At 40.1% G+C, this 21455-nt stretch overlaps 1 protein-coding gene across 15 annotated transcripts in view; it reads right to left on the reverse strand.

Annotated features, from left to right (window-relative positions):
* Positions 1-21455, reverse strand: part of CADPS2 (calcium dependent secretion activator 2) — a 535389-nt gene that overhangs the window by 406324 nt on the left and 107610 nt on the right. For all 15 annotated transcript variants that reach the window (XM_039239670.1, XM_039239667.1, XM_039239669.1 and 12 more), the window contains exon 2: positions 7893-8006. In XM_039239670.1, coding sequence (XP_039095601.1) covers positions 7893-8006 — 114 coding nt within the window. The remainder of the gene's footprint in view (positions 1-7892; positions 8007-21455) is intronic.

A 21455-nucleotide genomic window follows, 5' to 3' on the forward strand; every position in this document is an offset into this window, starting at 1 on the left:
AATGCTTTAGGTCAAACAGCATGAAGAAAGAGGGTATTCTGAATTGTATGTTAAGATCCCAGTCGTTAAAAAGTAAGGCAAATCAAGTACCTAACGTTACAACCAAATCAAAAACAGGCAGGTAATCCTGGTCTTTAAGGAAGACATACAACCAAGCTGGAAAAGACATCATAGAATCACTGAAGAAATAGCATTTATGGAACTAAAAACAAAAATCAGTAGCATACAGACTTTGGGAGAACTTTGGTTCCCAGAGTATGAAGACATAATGGTCAGTTTCATTGGTAATACACACTTACTAGAGTTTTTCATGCCTATCATCATACTTAGAAAGGGCCATTGCAGCTAAAGGCTAAAAGCTAAAACCTAATAACAAGAAAATTACTACTGATAAGATTACTAGTAAACACAGTTATATATAACAAAAAAGTATCTCTGAAAAAAGACCTCAAAGGATGTGAGAAGCCAAGAAAGATCCTAAAATACGAAGTTAAAAAGAGCATGAAAATTCAACCATACTTCTGAAGTATCTGCAATTTTTTTAATGGTTCATGAGAGAAAGAGCATGAGCAGAAGAGGGGCAGAGAGAAAGGGAGACCCAGAAACCAAAGCAGGCTCCAGGCTCTGAGCTATAAGCTAAGAGCCAGAAGAAGTGGGGCTCAAACTCAGAGACCATGAGATCATGACTGGAGCCAAAGTCAGAGGATCAACAAACTGAGCCACCCCGATGCCCAAGTAATCACAATCTCTGAAGAACAAACCATGAATGAGAACAGTTATAATCAAAACAAATTCCACTGCAATACTAAAACAATACTTTTAGAAAAATACTATTACGGAGGGAAATAAACAGTTTCTACATAGAGAAATAAGTGCTACATTTGTGTGCTACACACTGGGAAGACAGCACTGACCAGAACAAAAACGGCTCCTTCAGGAAACACATTCTGGTAGTTGTAAGATCTAGTACAACATGTTTCTCAAAGTACAGTGAATTAAAATCTACTTTTTTTTTTTTAATATTTTTATTTATTTCTAGGAGAGAGAGAGAGACAGCGTGAGCAGGGGAGGGTCATAGAGAGAGGGAGACACAGAATCCGAAACAGGCTCCAGGCTCTGAGCAGGCAGTCAGCACAGAACCCAACGCGGGGCTCGAACCCACGAACCGCGAGATCAAGACCTAAGCGAAAGTCGGACACTTAACCGACTAAGCCACCCAGGCGCCCCTTAAAATCTACTTCTAAAAAGCTTTATTGGAGGGGCGCCTGGGTGGTTCAGTCAGTTGTGCGTCCATCTTCAGCTCAAGTCATGAGCTCACAGGTTCATAGGTTTGAGTCCCAGGTAGGGCTCCGTACTGATAGCTTAGAGCCTGAAGCCTGCTTCAGATCCTATGTCTCCTTCTCACTCTGCCCCTCCCCCCCCTCCCTCTGCCTCTCTCTCAAAAGTAAACATTAAAAATTTTTAAGAAGAATCAGCATCAACATTCTCTCGATCAACTATGAATATGTACCTGTTCAATAGTCCTACCTTCTCTAATGGATTACTCGATTCTGATAGGAGATGCTTCTACACGTAAGTTTCAAGAACTCCTCTGGAAAACTTTGCTATTAATTGAAGTTGCATTATCACCTTTTCCATAAGTTATACATTTATTGAGAGAGGCAGCCACCGTGGCAGAGAAGTAGGGGGATCTGTACTTCCAGAGTCTCTCAAAGAAAGGCTGAAGCCAAAGGACATTGAACCTCAAGAATCTAGGGGGAAAAGAGACTGAGCCTACCAGGGAGAAACTGGGAAATTCGATGGGCCATAGGCGGGTGATTGCGAACTGGGGAAGATAAAATGGGCCATATAGACACAGAGGGGACAGATCCCCTTCTACAGAGAGACAACAGGAAGAAGAAGAGCAGCTGGGGAAGCGTAGGACTACATGTGGACAAGAGAAAAGACCTCAGCCTGGGGCGGAGAAGGGTCCCAACTCTAACTGCAAGGCTTTCTTCTGACTGGGGCCAGCTGCCCTGTTCGTGCACCTGGGGAGGAGGGGAGCCACCTCTGGGTTCAGTGGGAGGTCAGGCGTGCAGTCCTCAGCAGGAGAAATGGGTCCCCTCCCCTGAAGTGCTGCGTCACAGGACAAAACCAGCCAGGACCACATATCTGGCAGCATCACGAGGCGCTTCCCCAATTCTGGGGTGCGGGGAGGAGTTTAAATCTCAGCCAAGCGTGGGGACATGGGAGTCAGTGGACCAAGAAAGACCACTTCCTCTGCACCCGTGGCTCAGTGAGGACGGCTCCCAAGAAGGGATTTGGGACACTTGGTCCGTGAGGAAGGGACTAGGGTGTCACCCTTTTTCTCCCCACCACCACCAAGGTAAAGCCTCAAGGACTCGTCCACAGGGGCCACAGTGGAGGCAGGACCCGCCTACACCAAACCACCCCACCCCGCGCCTGGTAAGTGTATCTGCTGCAGCGGGACAGAACCAGGAGAACCAGAAGGCCCCCTCCTCCAAACCAGCACTGCAGCACTGCCTGCATTAATTCTAGGACAGTTCTTGATATTTCAATATATTCTCCCCTTTCTCCTCCCTAGCTCTTCCCTCTAGGCTGGTTACTCTGGTTATTGGTTTGTTTAAACAGACATGTTTAATCCATTCACTTGATACACATTCTATAACTGGGTAAGTTTATCTTCATTTCTTCCCCCCACCACCTCCTTCCTTCATTTCTCTCTCTCTCTCTCTCTCTGTCTGGTTTAAGCCTTTTAGTCTCTCTGCCTGGTCAATGTTTCTTATTTTTTTCCCCACCCCTGTCATTTCTCTCTTGGTTCGTTGTGCTCTTCCATCAGCACCACCTCTACCCTGTTCTTTACTTACAGCTGGTGTTTCTGGTTTGTGTTTCTGGTTTTTGTTTTCATTTGTTTGTGGGTTTGCGTGTTTTTGTTTCCCACTTGTCTGTTTTCCTTTCCAGGGCTACTTCAAGGAACAAATCAAAGCACACCTGGTGGAGGGCCCAAAACATCGCTAAGAGTAGGGAAATAAAATCACCAAAGTCACAACAACAGAGAGCAAGTAACATCTCCAAAAAACACCTCCTGAACAGCCAGGCCCTCGACAGTGTGTGAGTCCCCTTTAATATAGCAGTACTCACAAGTTCAGAGCACAAAACAAGCTTTTAAAACTCATAAGGGACAGAAAACTAGCCAAGATGACAAAATGGGTGAATTCTTCTCAAAAAAAAAAAAAACTCCAGGATGAAGGGACAGCTAAAGAATTGATCATAACAGATATAAGCAACATAACTGAACAAGAATTTCAAATAATAGTCATAAAATTAATCGCTGGGCTTGAAAAAAGCATAGAAGACAGCAGAGACTCTACTGTACAAAGATCAAGGACCTTAAAAATAGGATAAATTTAAAAATGCTATAAATAAGGTGCAAAATAAAATGGAGACGGTCACAGCATGGACTGAAGAGGTAGAAGGGAATAGGTGAATTAGAAGATAAAATTATGGAAAAAGAGGAAGCTGAGAGGAAAAAAGTTTAAAAAAAAAAATCCAGGATCACAAGGGGAGAATTCAAGAACTAAGTGATGCAATCAAATGAAACAATATCTGTATCATAGGAATTCCAGAAGGAGAGAGAGAAAGGGGCTGAAGGAGTACTTGAACAAATCCTAGCAGAGAACTTCCCCAACCAGGAGAAGGAAATAGACATTGAAATCTGAGAGGCACAGACAACTCTCCTCAGACATAACTAGACGTGATCTTCAGCACAACATATCATAGTGAAACTGGCAAAATACAGGGGTAAAGAGAATTCTGAATGCAGCTAGAGATAAACAGACCTTAACATACAAAGGTAGACACGTAAGGGCAGTAGCAGACCTATCTACCGACACTTGGAAGGGCAGAAAGGAATAGCCGGAAATCTTCAAGGAGATGAACAGGAAAAGTACGCAGCCAAGAATCCTTTATCCAGCAAGCCTATCATCCAGAATAGAAGGAGAGATAAAGGTTTTCCCCAAAAAACAAAAAACTGAAGGAATTTATTGCCACTACACCAGCCCTAGAAGAGATCCTAAGGGGAACTCTGAGGGAAATGTTGCAAGCCAACACAAAGTACCAGAGACATCACCACAAGCATGAAACCTACAGTTAACACAATGACTCTAAACCCGTATTTTTCAGTAATAACACTGAATGTAAATGGACTAAATGATCCAATCAAAAAACATAGGGTATCAGAATGGATTTAAAAAAAAAAAAAAAAAAGATGTATCTGCTCTCTATGAGAGGCCAATTTTAGATCTGATGACACCTTCAGATTGAAAGTGAGGGGATGAAGATCTATGTATCATTCTACTGGAAGTCAAAAGAATTATGGAGTAGCCATACTTCTATCAGAGAAACTGGACTTTAAATTAAAGGCTGTAACAAGAGATGAAGAAGGGCTTTATATAATAATTACAAGGTCTAGCCATCAGGAAGAGTGAACAATTATAAATGTCTATGCACCAAATTCAAGAGCACCCAAATACATAAAACGATCACAAACATAAGTAATCTTATTGATAAGAATGTAGTAATTGCAGGGGACTTTAATACTCCACTTACAGCAATGGATAGATCATGGAGACAGAGAATCAGTAAAGAAAACAATGGCCGCAAACGATACACTGGACCAGATGGACTTGACAGATGTATTTAAAACTCTACAACCCAAAACAGCAGAATATACTTCCTTCTTGAGTGCACATGGTACATTCTCCAAGATAGATCACATACTGGGTCACAAAACAGCCTTCAGTAAATATAAAAGAATTGAGATCAGACCATGCATGCTTTCAGATCACAATGCCACAAAACTTGAAATCAACCACAGAAAAGGTATGGAAAAATCTCCAAAAGCATGGAGGTTAAAGAGCATCCTACTAAAGAACAAATGGGTTAACCAGGCAATTAGAGAGGAAATTAAGAACTATATGGCAACAAATGAGAATACAACAATCCAAACCCTTTGGGATGCAGCAAAAGCAGTCCTAAGAGGAAAATACATTCTAATCCAGGGCTATCCCAAGAAAGTAGAAAAATCCCAAATACAAAATCTAACAGCATACCTAAAGGAACTAGAAGCAGACCATCAAAGACACCCCAAATGCAGAAGAGAGAAAATAAGGATTAGAGAATATAGAACTAAAACAAAAACAGAAACAAAAACAGTAGAACAGATCAATGAAATCAAGAGTTGGGTTTTTTTATTTTTAAATAAACAAAATTGATAAACCTCTCGCCAAGCTTCGAAAAAAGGATGCAAATAAATAAAATCACAAATGAAAATGGATTTGTTATAACCAATCCCTTAGAAATATAAGCAATTATCAGGGAATACTATGCAAAGTTATACACCAACAAACTGGATGGCCTAGAAGAAATGGACAAATTTCTAAACATACACACACTACCAAACCCAAATGGGAAGAGATAGAAAATCTGAACAGACCCATAACTAGTGAAGAAACTATCAGTTATCAAAAATCTCCCAACAAATAAGAGTCCTGGACCAGTTGGCTTCCCTGGGGAATTCTACTAACATTTAAAGCAGAGTTAATACCTATTCTTCTCAAACTGTTTCCAAAAAATTGAAATGGAAGAAAAACTTCCAGACTCATTCTATGAAGCCTGCATTACTTTGACTCCCAAACCAGACAGAGAGCCAGCCAAAAAAAAAAGAAAAAAACAACGCTATAGGACAATATTCCTGATAAATACGGTTTCAAAAGTTCTCAACAAGAAACTAGCAAACCAAATTCAACAGCATATAAAAGGAATTATTCACCATGATCGACTGGAATTCATTCCTCGGCTACAGGGCTGGTTCAATATTCAAAAATAAATGCAATACATCACATTAACAAAAGAAAAGAACCACATGATCCTATCAAAAGATCCAGAAAAAGCGTCCGACAAAATACAGCATCCTTTCTTCATAAAAACTCTCAAGAAAGTTGGGATAGAAGGAACATTACCTCAACATCATAAAAGCCATCTATGAAAAGCCCATAGGAAAAACTGAGCACTTTCTCCCTGAGATCAGTAACATGACAGGGATGTTCACTTTCACCACTGTTGTTTAGTATAGTGTTGGAAGTCCTAGCAACAGCAAACAAATTGAAAAGCCATCCAAATTGGAAAAGATGAAGTCAAACTTTCACTTTTCACAGATGACATGATACTGTATGTGGAAAACCCAACAGATACCACCAGAAGTCTGCTAGAACTGATCCATGAATTCAGCAAAGTCACAGGATACAAAATCAACATACAGAAATCGGTTGCATTTTTATACACCAGTAATGAAGCAATAGAAAGAGAAATCAAGAAACTGATCCCATTCACAACTGCACCAAGAACCATTAAATACTTAGGAATAAACCTAACCAAAATTATAAGAGATCTGTATGCTCAAAACTATAGAAAACTTACGAAGGAAATTGAAGACACAATGAAATGGAAAAACATTCCATGCTCATGGATTGAAAGAATAATGTTAAAATGTCAGTATTACCCAAAGCAATCTACACATTCAATGCAATCCCAATCAAAATTGCACCAGCATTCTTCTCAAAACTAGAACTATCCTAAAATTTGTATGGAACCACAAAAGACCCCAAATAGCCAAATAATATTGAAGAAAAAAACTAAAATGGGAGGCATCACCATCCCAGACTTCAGCCTCTTCTACAAAGCTGTCATCAAGACAGTAGTGGATTGGCACAAAAACAGACACATAGACCAATGGAATAGAGAATCCAGAATTGGACCCACAAATGTATGGCCAACTAATCTTTGACAAAGCAGGAAAGGGTATCCAATGGAAAAAAGACAGCCTCTTTGACAGATGGTGCTGGGAGAACTGGACAGCAACATGCAGAAGAATGAAACTAAACCACTTTCTTACACCATACATAAAAACAAACTCAAAATGGATGAAGGACCTGAATGTGAGACAGGAAGCCATCAAAATCCTAGAGGAGAAAGCAGGAAACAACCTCCTTGATCTCAACCGCAGCAGTTTCTTATTCGACGCATCCCCAAAGGCAAGGGAATCAAAAGTAAAATTGAACTACTAGATGCACATATTCCCTGCATGAGGCATGTTCTAACCATGTTCTACATTTTCCTTTTTTGCTACTATCGTATGTTTGCATGTTCTGCTTCTACAGCTAAAGATTAGACTATCTACACAATAAAAGAATGTATCCACCAACCTCCCCACCCCCCACCCCCACCCCAAGGACTCTGAAACGCTTAGGAGAAAAAGGGAGTTCTCTAAATTTAACATCTACTGGCAACTCACTGAAGCAGTTAATGACCATGTGTGAAAACTGGTGCTCACAGGAAATCCACAGAGAATTCCTGATGAATCACAAACTAAAATCAGAACAAATAAGCAAGGTGGTATTTGTAGTATTACTCTTCCAGGAAGAAAAGAGAATTCAATTTATCCTATTGAAATTAATACCAGCCTTAAATATAAAGCTTAGGGAACAAAATGGCATAAGATAGCAATTTACTATTAAAATCCTGATTATAAAGGATAATTCAGACATGTGGACTGAAAGATAGCTATACTGAGCTATATCAATCACTGCCAGAAGACTTTCTAAATAGTTTACTTCTCCTGAAAAGATGTGAATAATTTCCAATTCTGTTTATCTCTCCAGACCAGGTTGTGGAATTAGAATTTTTATTTGCAAAGTAAAATTGACAATGTTTTCAGGAAGGTTGCAAACTCAGTCTTCCTATCAAACCAGTGAGTTCCTTAAAACAGGAAAGCCATTTTTAAAAGTCTTTTTAAGAAGCATCAGAATATCAAACACAAAGCTCTTTAACCTTACCTCATAGTAACTCCGAACTGCATTGCAAAATGCTTCGTCAGCCACAATTTGAGTTTCTCCATTGAGGAAGGCCTGGAACCTTTCTTTCAGTAACTGCAATTGTTGCTTGTTAAGCTAGAAGAAAAAGAGAATTCAGTGAAAAAAAAAAAAAAAAAAAAAATCAGCCAGTCTGAGAAATCTAACAATTCTTAAAAATTTTAATAGCTAAAAGTTAGATCTGACACCTAGAATTAGCTTTATGTTAAAGAAAAAAAAAAAGCTAACAACTACTGCTTATACTATGGCTCAATTTTAAAACTTTTCCAGCTCACTTCCCATACTCTGGAATCCTAACATTGCAATGCAATACAAGTTTCTATGCCAGATGGAGCTCCTGTGTTTACTACCCTGGTCTCTTTGTAGAAACAGGTAAAATCTAAAATACGGATGAGAAACAAAGTGTTGTGCAAAATTGCCAGCTGTCCTGAGCGCACAGGGCAGACAGAACGAGGGTCCTTGGAGGTGAGTGAACAACAGCTGCCTTAGATGAAGGGTAACAGGAAGGAAAGCTGCAAAGGACAGAGAAACCCTGACAAAGAATCCTCTGGAAAGAACATCTTATGGATGCCAGAAGTTTGGATTCCATGAACATATCTCAATGCTTGAGAGGAGATAAAGAATTGACTGGAAGACAAATCCAGAAAACAGAGAGGGAACCAGCAGACAGAGAGTGCCTTACTAAGCATCCCAACTAAGAGCTATACATCAGGGAGGGGAGTTCAAGTTCACAACCAGACTTCCTCACCCCGGGTCAGGCTGCCCTAATTATTACGAAAGATGTGTGGGACATGAACCATGACTTACCAACTATGCCCTGTAGTCATCAGTGACCAGCAGTGTCAGCTATTTAATTTGTAGCGCTCAAGGCAATAGGAGACTCAGGAGCCCCTTATTAAAAACTGAAGGATTTCAAGACCGTAGTAACAGCACTTTCCACCAAGCACGGGCCCTTCGAAGCATGGAGACCTGGGCAACTGCCCCTAAAGCCAGCCCGGACTACAGGGCACAGACTTCACCAGACGTGACACACAATAGGTCCTGCGACAGCTGAAAATGCTTACTTGCTGAGAGAACATAGTCTTGCAGAAGAAAAAAAAGAAAAAAAAAAAAAAAAACCACACAATCCGAACATAAAGAAATGATCTTTCCATTTCATTCATTCCTCATCAGACTATTAAAGAACTCAGTCCAGTTCTGGATTCTACAGAGAGATGTGAAGCATTTGGAAATATGCTAAGAATAAAATGATTAAAGGATTAGGAAGGAAGGCTAAACAAACTGGTATGATTTGGCTTCCAACAGAAGGCTGATGTGACCTAAGTTTAAATCTGCTCAAAAGACTTATTAAAATGCCATTCCAATGGGAGAGATAAGCACTTTCAAAAGAAAGTGAGTCTTATTCAGGAATCTAACAAATAAGACAGTCTGTAGAGAAGATGCTGCTGGTAGGAAGTCTTACACAGCCCTATTGTACCCCCAGCGTAAGACACCTCTTGCCCTGAGCAGCAAAGAAGCAATGCCACTCTTTTATTTTTTTTTTTTTTTACCATTACCTACTTCATTTTAGGGAAAGCTAAACCAAGCTCAAATGCAGAACGATCACCATTTTATTACACTTCTCATTTTATAACGTAAGGAGAATAAAAGTAGGGAGCTTTTCTGTGTAAGTACTGGAAAGGGAAGTGGGGTCTGAGACTTCAGCTCTTGAAGCACGGCTCACACAAAAGGACCAGACGGAAACAGGACAGCAGTTGTCGAGAGCGCGTTAGCTGCCAAGCCCAGGAACAGCCAACCAGGGCTTTAACTCGCAACCCAAGTGTCTAGGTAACATAATGAACATGGAAAAGTGTGCAAGTGACAAGAGACTGGTAGGGAGCTTACTGAGCCTTTGCCCCATTCTCCCTCATTTGATTAAAAACAAACCAAAAAAAGGTAAATAGCTCTCAAAAACTGGGAACTTCATTCAATTTTCTTTCATCAGACGCACTTTCTTCTTTACAGTGTTTATTTTGCCATTCAACCAATGAGTTACTTCTTTGGGGGGGGGGATTATGGCATGGAATATTCATGAATACCCATCAAGTACCCAAGAGCTGAGAAAACTGTCTTCTTAGAAACTCCAACACTTGGTATAGTTCACAAACGGGCCAGAGGCACCTGGGCTAGATGTCCAACTTCAACGTTTTTATGAATAACAATTTCTGCAGGTACATGTAAGACCTACAATGACTGCCACTATTACAGTGATATATGAAAAGTCAATAAAGTACCTTTTTAGTATAGAAGTCTATATTTCCACAAAAGATATGAAGGAGAAAAAGGAAATTAAAATCTAGCAGTAGGGATAGCTGTTTAGGAAGCAGAGTTCCCTAAAATCTATTTGCATTATCAAAATAAATCCTATTACACATCAACAGAGACTACAGAATAAACCCAAGAATTAGATACAAACACACTCCCAACGTGTACGATAAAATACCTTTCTAGCACCTCAAGTCAGAAGTAAAAGATGGTCTATTTAATTAATGAGGTTGAAGTGGATAGCCAAGCAGAAAAAAATTAAATTGTATCACATACACTGTTACAGTCCAAATGAGTTAAAACTTTTAACATAAGAAACGTAGAGGTACAAGAAAAAAAATTCCTTTAAACGCAAGCATATCAAAGACCTTTCTAACTATGAATGCAAATCCACAAGTCATAAATTTAATTGCAAAAAACATTAAACATAAATTCTCCATAGCAAAAATCTCATAGGCAAAAAATCATTAGAAAAAAAGACCAGTGGGGCGGGGGAGGAGGAGGAATATATGTAACTATCTTACAGAGCTAATTTCCAGACACAGATCTCAGACACTAAGAATTTGTGAACAGAAAAATAGATATATTCATAGAAATGACTCTTAAGCTATGAAAGCATGCCTAACTTCATTCATAATAAGTAACATGCAAATTAGATCTACATGACAGAGAAAGGATTCTGGGAAGATGGTGGAGTAGGAAGCACCAGAAATCTCTCCCACCTAGACTACAATCGCATTGGCAGTTTCTGTCTGATGTATTTTGGAATTCTGGAGTCTACTGAGGGCTTGCAACTTACAGGGGACGGCTTGAATGTAAACTGCGGTTAATTTGGGCCAATTTTAGCTTCTAGCACAGTAGGAGCTAGTCATCCCCCATCCCTCCACTCAGTGGCAGCAAAAAAACAGAAAAAAAGCTAACAGCCTAAATTTTCATAAGTAGAGGGCTAATAAATGCTACATCCAAACAGTGTAATACTATTTGCTCTATAAAAAGAAGAAAGTTCTCTTATGTATGGATATGAAAAGATCTGCAAAATATCTTGGGGGAAGGAAGTTAGTTATAGAACAGGATATAAAAATAAGCCACCACTCCCATTGAAAACAGGCAAAATTAGAACACGTATGTGAGTAGGTTTCCACATGCAGATGGAAACTAAGGAAGGATGGCTATGGGTACTGGACAGATGGAAAATAAGTAAAAAAGACTTTAACCTATACTGCTGTATTTATTTTAGATTTTAAAATCTCAGGACTCTGCTAAAATTTTATTTTAGACTTAAAATAAGCTAGGAGAGCAACTCTGCACATGTTTTAGCACAGAACAATTGTGTTCCGTCGCATATAGTCTAGATCTCATCATCTTGCAGGGAGACTGGAAAACAGATGAACTGACTTATCAGTTCTACTTTCAAGTGAAAGATTTGAACTTGACAGTCCCACTTTGGGGGGGGGGGGGTAGTAACATCTCAAGGTTTAGAATTTCAAGGAAATTTGGGCCAGAAAAAAAAAAAGAACAAAACTGTAGCAATCAAATTTAATATTCTGATCAATGCATTAAAAACTTTACAAAATCCCTATGAAGTCATCTCTCAGCCTTCCTCTGAGCCTATTAAAGCTAACACACACCCTCACTGCCTCATAATGAAGCCTACACTAATTTTCAAGAATTGAAACTTGCTTCCCTCCCCCTAAGGCTTTCACACAATCCTAGTTCTAGCACGGAGACAAAACAGACTAAACGTTACTTTCTTTCAACATAGCCATTCAGGAACTGGAAGACAGGAGCTGGCTTCTTTGAGTCTTCGCCTTTCCAGGATAAAGTCTGCCAGTTCCCCAACATCTTAAAGGTTTATTTGTAAATTAAACATTTAATCTTTAAATAGAGGTTCATTACTGGTAATTGTGAAAAAACCACATTGAAAGATGTTAACGTACAAATGGAACTCATTACAACAGTCATGTTGTCTGTCCTAAAAAGTACTGGGTCAACTGGGCATGATTCTCCTAAGGCAACGTGGGCAACACCGAAGGGGGAGGGCCGCATCCCACATGCTAAGCACTCTTAATTCAAACAAAAAATGAACTCTTCTTGGCAGTCGAATCAACTGACTCACATCATTCTTATAAATAAAATTTCTAAAACATTCTTACATGTGTTTCAGTAAGTTAGGTTTCATCTTGCTAGATTTGGTCTACTATTGCAGTTGGTTGGTATTTTGTTAGATTTCTAATTCCTTCACCCAATGACCAAAGAACTCTCCTAGTTTTAAGTCCACTAACATACAGTGGTATCTGTAGTCTTCAACTGGGTCATTTTAAGAAAACTTCAGCTGAGGACTAAGAAACAGGAGACCTATTATTACAGGAATTCACCCAAATTTGACATAATCTATTGATTAACATTCTTTGGGGCAACTGATTTTATTAGAATTCATCCTGTATTTTAGTTTTGTCCATATACTGCCTTCACACGAGTAAATTTACCCATGAATGCATAATGTTTTTCAAATAGAGAAAAATTTGATGCAAAAATTATCCAATGGGAATTTTTAGAGAGCTTTTTATATAAAATTGCACAAACTAGAACATAAATATCCTTGCAAATATCTAAATACAGCCAAGAGATTAGGCTTATAAACAGAACACTCTGAATACTGACAGCAAAGCTACATTTTATGACTTCTGGCTGCCAGTGATAATTTATCCATAATAACTGCCACAGAAAAGACACTTAATTTTCAAAGTTCAAATATGTTTTATGTTTCTTAGGTGTTTTTTTTTTTTCCTTCATTTTCAAATTAGATTCTAGCATTTTCATTCTCAGTCATGATCAACTGAAGACTTAGGCCAGCATCTTGACTACAGTAGGAAAGCAGCCATTTATTTCAGTCAGGAACCTGGAAATCCAGCAAGCACTGCTGTGCAAACCCTGTCCTGGCCTGTGCTCCCCCATCAAGAAACTTCACGCTCATGGTGGGGGCTGTGTGACATCCACGTAAAAGTGATCAGATTCCAAAGCAAAGTGGCAGGTCACTAGTGGGTATGGTATCCCCCCTCTAGGATTGGAGGCTGGGTCATGGGGTATACCTCTAAGAGATACCAACAAATATTTTTCAAGAAAATCAAAGGATTTACTCCAGGCACTGATGGTCTCTGAAATACACAAGCATGGCTTTAATGCCTATTAATGAGATTACTAAAAGATTAACAGAGAAAGATGAAAGTAGAGATGCTATTTTCATTTTTCCCTCCCTACCAACATTCTGGCAGTCAAAAAGATGTACATAAAACCATTGGAGCAAGGCGCCTGGGGTGGTTCAGTCACATAAGCATCCCAATCTTCGTTTTGGCTCAGGTCATGGTCTCAGGTCCTGAGATCCACTGCAGTGTCAGGCTCCCAGCTGGGCATGCAGCCTGCAGGAGATTCAATCTCCCTGTTCCTCTGCCCTCCCCTACTCATGTGCACACTCACTCTCAAAACAAAACCAAACGAAACAAAACAAAAACACTATTAGGGCAAAAATAATCTGTGCCTTCCATGTTTCTGAAACCACAAACCTCTCCAAACTGCCTATCAGTAGAAAAACAGGGACCGTGGCCTCTTAAGTTATAAATCCTATAGAAGACATTGCTATTACTAGTTTCCTATCCAGGTAACTTTTCTTGCCCTCTTCTGTAAGCACAGGTATTTGGAACAGTGAATACCCCTAGGTAAGACTACAAATGACAGCCTCATCTAGTACTTCCAAGTTAAGGCCTAAGAGATGTAAGCAAAAGTGTGTGTGACTTGCAGGAAACCCTAAAGGGTAGCTATAAAGCCAACACTTTTTATCTGGCTTTCCTCTTCTACTGACTGGAATTTGAGGTGTTTGTAGGAACTCTCAGGTTGGCCCATAAAGATGGTGGAAGATAGAAAGAGCCTGATACCCTTTTTGACATGGAGGAGCCACTGTAACCCTGGACCATCTACCCCCCAATTTCCTTTACATAAAAGAGAAATAAGCCTCTCTTATTTGGAGTTCACTAGCAATACGGGACCAAACCAAATCCTAACTGACACAAATCCCGAGGAGATACCCAGGTGAACCAGGATGAAAATGCCATATTGTTACTACATCCCTTCCTGGTAAGGTTATCTTAGTTCTTAAATAGAATATTCCTTCCATGTTATTTTGTATATTAAAAACATCTTTATCTAGTAAACTTGACCCAATGAACAGTGAACCCTAGGGTTTAAGTGCCTGATGGAGACTAAAAACAAAGCTATCTGCCAGACTGAATTCTATTGTCCCACAGTACTGAAAGTGGGTATTAAGAAGCCCCAAATCTACAAACACTGCTTTAAAACATTTTATAATGAAATATATACAGTGATGAATAGAGAAAGCAAAATCCCACTGCATAATGGACAGGCTCCAGGCTCGTCTTAGCCACTAAGTGAACTACTTCTATCCCTATTCTCACTGGCCTCCTAAGTCAAATTCAAGCCTCAGCAAAATTACATCCCATTACGGGATTGAGGGGTGTTGGGGGATGCTAGTAAATACTGGAATCTGGAAAGTTAAATCCATGAATTCAATCAATTTTCTTGTTGCACTAAATACATTCCACACAAGTCTCATGAAGTCTCCCTTAGTCTCCTATAAAGTGTTCATCTTACACATGAGGAAATTAAGCTCAAAGAAGTTAAGCACTTTGCCTAACTGCACCATCTGATAAAGGGGCAGGGAAAGAATGTAAAGCATATCCTGGTCTAAAGCCTATACTCTCTCTAATCACCATACAACTAACTCTGTTTTGCTCACAGTCACTCTCCCCCCTGCCCACCAGTAAGAGGTTTTATCACCGTCTGTTGTGTCAGAGAGCTTGTAGGTTTTCTTTTGCTTATTAAAGTCTCCCCGCTAGAATAAAATCCACATCAAGATAAGACCACGATTTTAGCACAAAAAACGTGCTATATTTTTTTTTTTTAAGAATGAACAAAGAAACAAACACCAGCTGCTATGAAACTTCTTTACCAGGAGAGCTACATCTTCCATTGTCATGTTCACCTACCCCCACAAGAAAGCTGGCTTATCATGCAATCATAAAACCTCAAGACTATCTCAATCTACCACAATGGAGCAGACAAGAACTCATCAGATAGATTCACTGATTTCTTAACAAGGTTATATGTGACAAATGGGGCAGTAATAAAGAGCACAGGCTCCGGGTGTCAGACTGCCTTTTTTCCAGGATCCTCTACAATTTGTAGGCTCTTCAGGTCACTTATCTACACAAGGAACAAGGTCTCCCATTCCTTATCTAGTCAAGGGGGATGCTAGCAACATACAATAAGGCTGTTCTCAGTGATAGGGGAAAACCTGCTTAACAGGTTTTGTTAACATATTAAATGCTTTATAACGGTAACCTGTTATTTTAGAAATACATGGGGATTTCATTTCCACAGTTGCAAAGGCCAGAAACAAAAACTAATCTTAAAATAGATGCAGATGGACCATTAAAAATAGACTGCCCAGAGCTATGCTGTCCAGTACATAACCACACCTGGCCACCAAGCAATTGAAATGTGGCTGGTCCAGGTTGACATGTGGTCAAAGTCTAAAACACATACAAGATTTCAAATAGTACAATAAAAAATATGAAGCATCTTCCTAATACTTGTGTATTGGTTATACACTGAAAGACATTTTGTGTCTATGGAAAAATTTATTAAAATGACCTTCATCTGTTTTTAAAGGGCCACTGGAAATTTTTAAATTACTTACATGGCTCTGATTTTAGTTCAATCAGACAGCACTGGTATAGAGAAATGTGTGTGACGGTCAAATGTCCATGGAAGGCAGATGAACAAGTCCACGCTACATCCTGCCAAACACCTGTGACCTCACAGCAACGAGACCCAGAGTATATGGCTTGTGGCAAAGTCTTAGGGTACAACTGATTCAGAAGAACACAAGAGCCTAAAGGCAAAACTTAACTATTTGCCTAGTGTTTTTTCATTGTCAGACAGTGACACAGGTGTTATTAGTCATGTTTTAGATGAGAAAACAGCCTTAAAGTTGAAGGGGCAAAACCAGTTAGGTCACAGAACCAAGACCATAACCTGGGTATCCTGAATCCAGGTCAATGAGTTTTATTCTATCACTACATGCTGCCTATCCCACTAGCATGTTGTTATTTGACTCTAAGTCTTCAGTTTCATCTTACCAAAGACAGTCAAGTGTGCAGTCATTCAGTAAGACTTTTCTTGTTCCTGAACATGAATATTGGTTAAGAGAGCAAACTGCCAAATCTTGTTGGTCATTATCCTCCAACAATCTGCTTTAGGACCTTCTTTATGAGAGCATCAGTTTCACCCACTATTCAGAAGGAGATGGACCTACGGACACTTTTAATGGTCCCAACTAATAGAAGCTCATGAAAACCAAATCCAAACCAACTGTGAGTATTCTCCACTCCCCCACCACCACCTTCTGCCCACTTGACAGATGGTAAAATATGGTTTCTAGGTAGGTCTATGGAAGTGTCTCTGAAAGAGATGAGGACTTGACTCAGTAGATTGAATAAAGAGAGCCATCCTCACCAATATGAGCAGGCATCACCTAATTCATTGAGAGCCTGAATAGAAACAAGCTGATAAAAGGTGAATTCTCTCTTCTCCTTGAGCCGTGACATTCATCTTTTCCTGCTCTTGGACATCATAGCTCCTGGTGCTTGGGCCTCTGGACTCACTCAATATAGTAGCTTTCCTGATCCTCCAGCGTGCTGAGGGAAGATTGTGGGACTTCTCAGCCTTCCTAATTGTGTAGCAAATCTCAGATATATAGATATAGATATGCTATGGGCTCTATTTCTCTAGAGAACCCTGACTAATCTGCCAATTATCATAAAGAACAGCTTTACCAATCTGTTGCAATCAAGCAAGTCAGAGATGACTATGGGTATATAAACCTCGTGAACCATTCTGAGATGTTCCTACTGCAATGAAAATTCACCCTCTCCTCCATGAGGATCTGACAAGATCGGTAAGGCTTCCCAAAACAATCATCTTGGAGACGGACAAGGTTAAAAAGGCAGAAAACAGGAAGCAGTCCAGCACATGGTCAGCCACCTCACCACCTGCAAAGTTGCAGTCTGTCATAAGCAAAAGCTTCTAGTCCTGTCTTCCTACGAATAATTCTAGTAGACCATGTCAAGGGAGATAAGGGGATTGCCCTTTAGAAACAACAGGACTTCCCCTTGACCACCCTTAACAGACATGTAATTAATACCTAGTAATAGCTAATACTAACTGATCACTTACCACATAGTACACATATTTCTAACCTCTTTACAAGGGTTATTCTAAGCTCCCATGAGGTACGTTCCTCATGTCAAATATGAAGCTAAGATCCAGACAAGAAAGATCCAACTTACATAATACGAAGGCAGAGTCAAGTGCATCTGACTAGCACACTCTTAGCCATTGTCTACCCTTGGAATTTCTTCTTGAGCAAATCATTCTTCATACCAATCTCAAGATACAAGACCATCAGAGCCTGACAAAGCCATCACAGGATTTGATGAGCCTGGCAAGTTGAGGCAAAGCTCTTCTCTTTCCCTCCTTATCATCTGGCCATGCTTGCTCACCACACTCGGGCTAGTCCCCTGCCTAGATTTCCTTTCTTCCTTTAGAAAGTAACCCAAATGAAACCTCCAAGAAGAAATCTCCTTCCTCCTGCTCCCCTCAAATGAAGTCATCCCACCCTCTGTGTGCTGTGTGTGCACTTCATATGTGCCCTATCATTTGCATAGAATGGTTTTCTTCTCACTAGGGTACACATTCCTCAAACAGGGATGTCCGTCATCTATGTTTCCCACCAAGTATAATGCTTCCTGATAAAAAGTCATTTATAGCAGAAGAAAATCTAGAGTTGAAGAGTAGGTCATCGTGCACGATTTCTTTTCTGTGCATGTATCCTGTCATAAACATTGACAAAAGACACTAGCAGTGACATAACTGAATGAGGAGCAGTGAACAGTCTTAAAATTCCAGCACCGTGGGTTGTCCAAGTTCATGGTCAGACTCAGGGAGGCCTAAGAAACACCCAAGGATTTCTTTGCTGAGCAGCAGTGTGAGTAGTTCTGTTTTGCAGAGAATACTGTTCTCAGGCAGGCAGAACTTTGTGCCTTGGTACCATCTGGTATTTCATGGCAAAGTTCCGTATGCTGAAGAAACAGTGATTTTATATTCGTCACAAAGAATTTGGACAGACTTCGCAGCAGACAACTGTGTACTTGTCTAAAAGCTTAAACAAGCTGACCAGCTCCAAGCCACACACTGGCCTTTTCCAGGAGCTAATAAGTGCTCGGGGACAATTGCTTTTGAAAGAAACAGCATATAAATTTGCTTTCCCCAGAAACGTCTGAAGTTTTTGCTTTCCTTCTAAAGCAGATACATCATGGATGAGAAATGGCTCTCTGTAAGAGGGAAGAAAACAAGCTTTCAGTCTGCCATCTTTGCTGACCCATCGCTGACACACAGTGGGGGAGACTCCAGTGAGAGAGCAGCTGCTTTCCTCCTTTAATTTGGTTAGAGGGCATTCAACAGAGTTACAGAAGCTCCAACTCAAAGGGGCCTATTAAAATAGGGGTTTATTATCACGGATCTCAAGACAAGAAGGTGCCAGATCAGTTAACCAAGTCACTCAATGAAGTTGTCAAGGGTGCAAGCCTTTTACATCTAGGCGTATCCTTCCGTGTGCTGGGTGTCCTCCAGCTTCCCTGCTTCCAAAGAAACCCACATTAACTCTATCGAGGCATCTTCCCATCATGAAAACTAAAGATTAAAGAAACTATTTTTACTCTGAGGGGGTAGAGACAGCTTTCCCAGAATCAACACGTTCTTGCCTGTAGTATTTCTCCATACCTATTACTATCCAGAAAGGATTCATGGATCCATTCCTGAAATAAGGGAAGGGGGAGGATCATGACAGACTGATCAAGAGTCACCCTGGGAATTCACGAGGAATCCAGTCACCCCTGCACAGTGGGAGGTTGATATCTGAATAAAGCCAAAGGTCTGGCTGAGGAAGAACTACAGCTACAGAAGGACTGTTATGTAGGCAAACTAGCGCTGCTCTTCTGTCCTGACCTTTCCAACGAGGAGGCTTCAACTAGAAAACTGCAGCGAAGAGATAAGGCCCAATATGTTCAAATGTCTGGTTCATTTCCCTAACAAACAAAATTTTAGTCTGTACCTCAAACAGAAATCTTAGCAGCAACTTTAAGAATTTAAGTTAACTCATGTTGATTACCACAAAGATCACATTACCCCTTTAAAGAGAATGGTTTCTTATTGCCGTCTTTAACCTAACAAAATTTTAGCCAGCAAAACATGCTATGCTACCTCCACAACTTCATGGGCTAACATTGGTTATCAGTAAATTCAAGGATTTGAGAAAATTCAACAGATTTAAACCAAAAAAAAAAAAAACCCTCTTCAAGATTAACATTAAAAGAACTGAACATGTAGACTGGGATGATATAATATGTGCTTTAAATTTTTGGATTCTATTTTTTTAATGTTTATTTAATTTTGAGAGAGAGAAACAGAGCATGAATAGGGGAAGGGCAGAGAGAGAGAGGGAGACACAATCTGAAGAAGGCTCCAGGCTCCCAACTGTCAGCACAGAGCCCGACACGGGGCTCAAACTCACAGATCGCAAGATAGTGACTTAAGCCAAAGTCAGTGGCCCCCACCAACTGAGCCACCCAGGCACCCCTAAATTTTTAGATTCTAAGAGCAATTTTCAATTCATGTGCAGGCTACTGCTAGTAGGTGATAAAGGCAAATGGATAGTACACTTGTACACAGTGAGGTCAAACAAAATAAGAAAAAAAAAAAAACTATGTAACCCACTAACTTATTTCCCCACTAAGAAAAAGCAAATGGGGGCACCTGGATGATTCAGTTGGTTAAGCATCAGACCGTTGATAGCGACTCAGGGTCATCTCCAGGTTCATGAGATCAAGCTCCATGTGGGGCTCTGCCCTGACAGCACAGAGTGCACTCAGCATCCTCTCCCTCACTGTCTTTACCCCTCCCCAGCTTGAGCATGTGTGCACTCTCTCCCTCTCTCAAAACAAACATTTTTTTAAAAGGCAAATAGACGTTTATTCTGTCAAGTACAAAGCTAGCTTTCAAGTAACTCAAACCAACAAAATAAGGGATCTTAAAATAAGGCCTACTGCTAGAGCTAATTTCGTTGAATGGCTACTTTTGGCTATGCTGCTGAGTCTAAGCATTCACCATGTCCTCCTTTCCTACCAGTGTGCTTCTAGGTAAGGCTGCCAAATATAGGACATCCCAGTAAATTTGAATTTCAGATCCGCAATGGGTAATGATAAAATGCTTATACTAAACATGTATTTAGGGTAATTTTTAGTATAAGTATGTCCTATGAAATAATTGGGATAGACTTATGCTAAATGTTATCCACAGTTTACCTAAAATTCCAGTGGCCCTGGGTCTCCTATAGTTGTACTTGTATTCTACCTTCTGACTCACTGACGCTGTGATGAGATCTTCCCTTTGTTCTTTGGATCGCCTTGTATTCCTCTGCTTCTTAGGACCTGACAATGTGTCACTGTCACTGTAACTGTCACCTCCAACTTCTTTATCTCTTTGGTGCTATCTATAAAGGAGGCTCACAAGGAAATTTTTACAACACACCTCAATATGGTATGCAAGATGAAAACCGGACAAATAGAGGAGACACCACTAAGAGGCAGGTGTGAATGTTTGTAAACAACGAAAGACTGGGGAGTTTCTCAAACCTGGCTCATCACAATCTTTGGAAGCTTTTGCGGAAATGCAGACACTGAAGGCCTGCTATTTCAGACTTCAGAATACAGGGACCTGGAAAGCTACTCTAATTCCTGAGGGTCTGATATTCAGCTAGGTTTGAGGATTACGGGATCTGGTACCCATGACTTAAGACATCTACCCAACTAAACCAAATGGAGAGAGGCATCAGTGAATTAAGGTTTATTTACACAACATACTGCTTAGATTTAACTTGTAAATGTGTATTTTCAACTAACAAAATGGAAAAACGGGCATGCAGGATACACAGGCATACACAGGATAGGACTACAAGCCATTTTTAGATTTTTACTCATGACCAAAAAAATAGGAGTTTTATCTTCTGGATGTTAGCATAATTAGGAGTTATAG

This window comes from Hyaena hyaena, unplaced genomic scaffold, assembly GCF_003009895.1.
Source record: "Hyaena hyaena isolate Hyena2069 unplaced genomic scaffold, ASM300989v1 scaffold_161, whole genome shotgun sequence".
Classification (NCBI taxonomy): domain Eukaryota; kingdom Metazoa; phylum Chordata; class Mammalia; order Carnivora; family Hyaenidae; genus Hyaena; species Hyaena hyaena.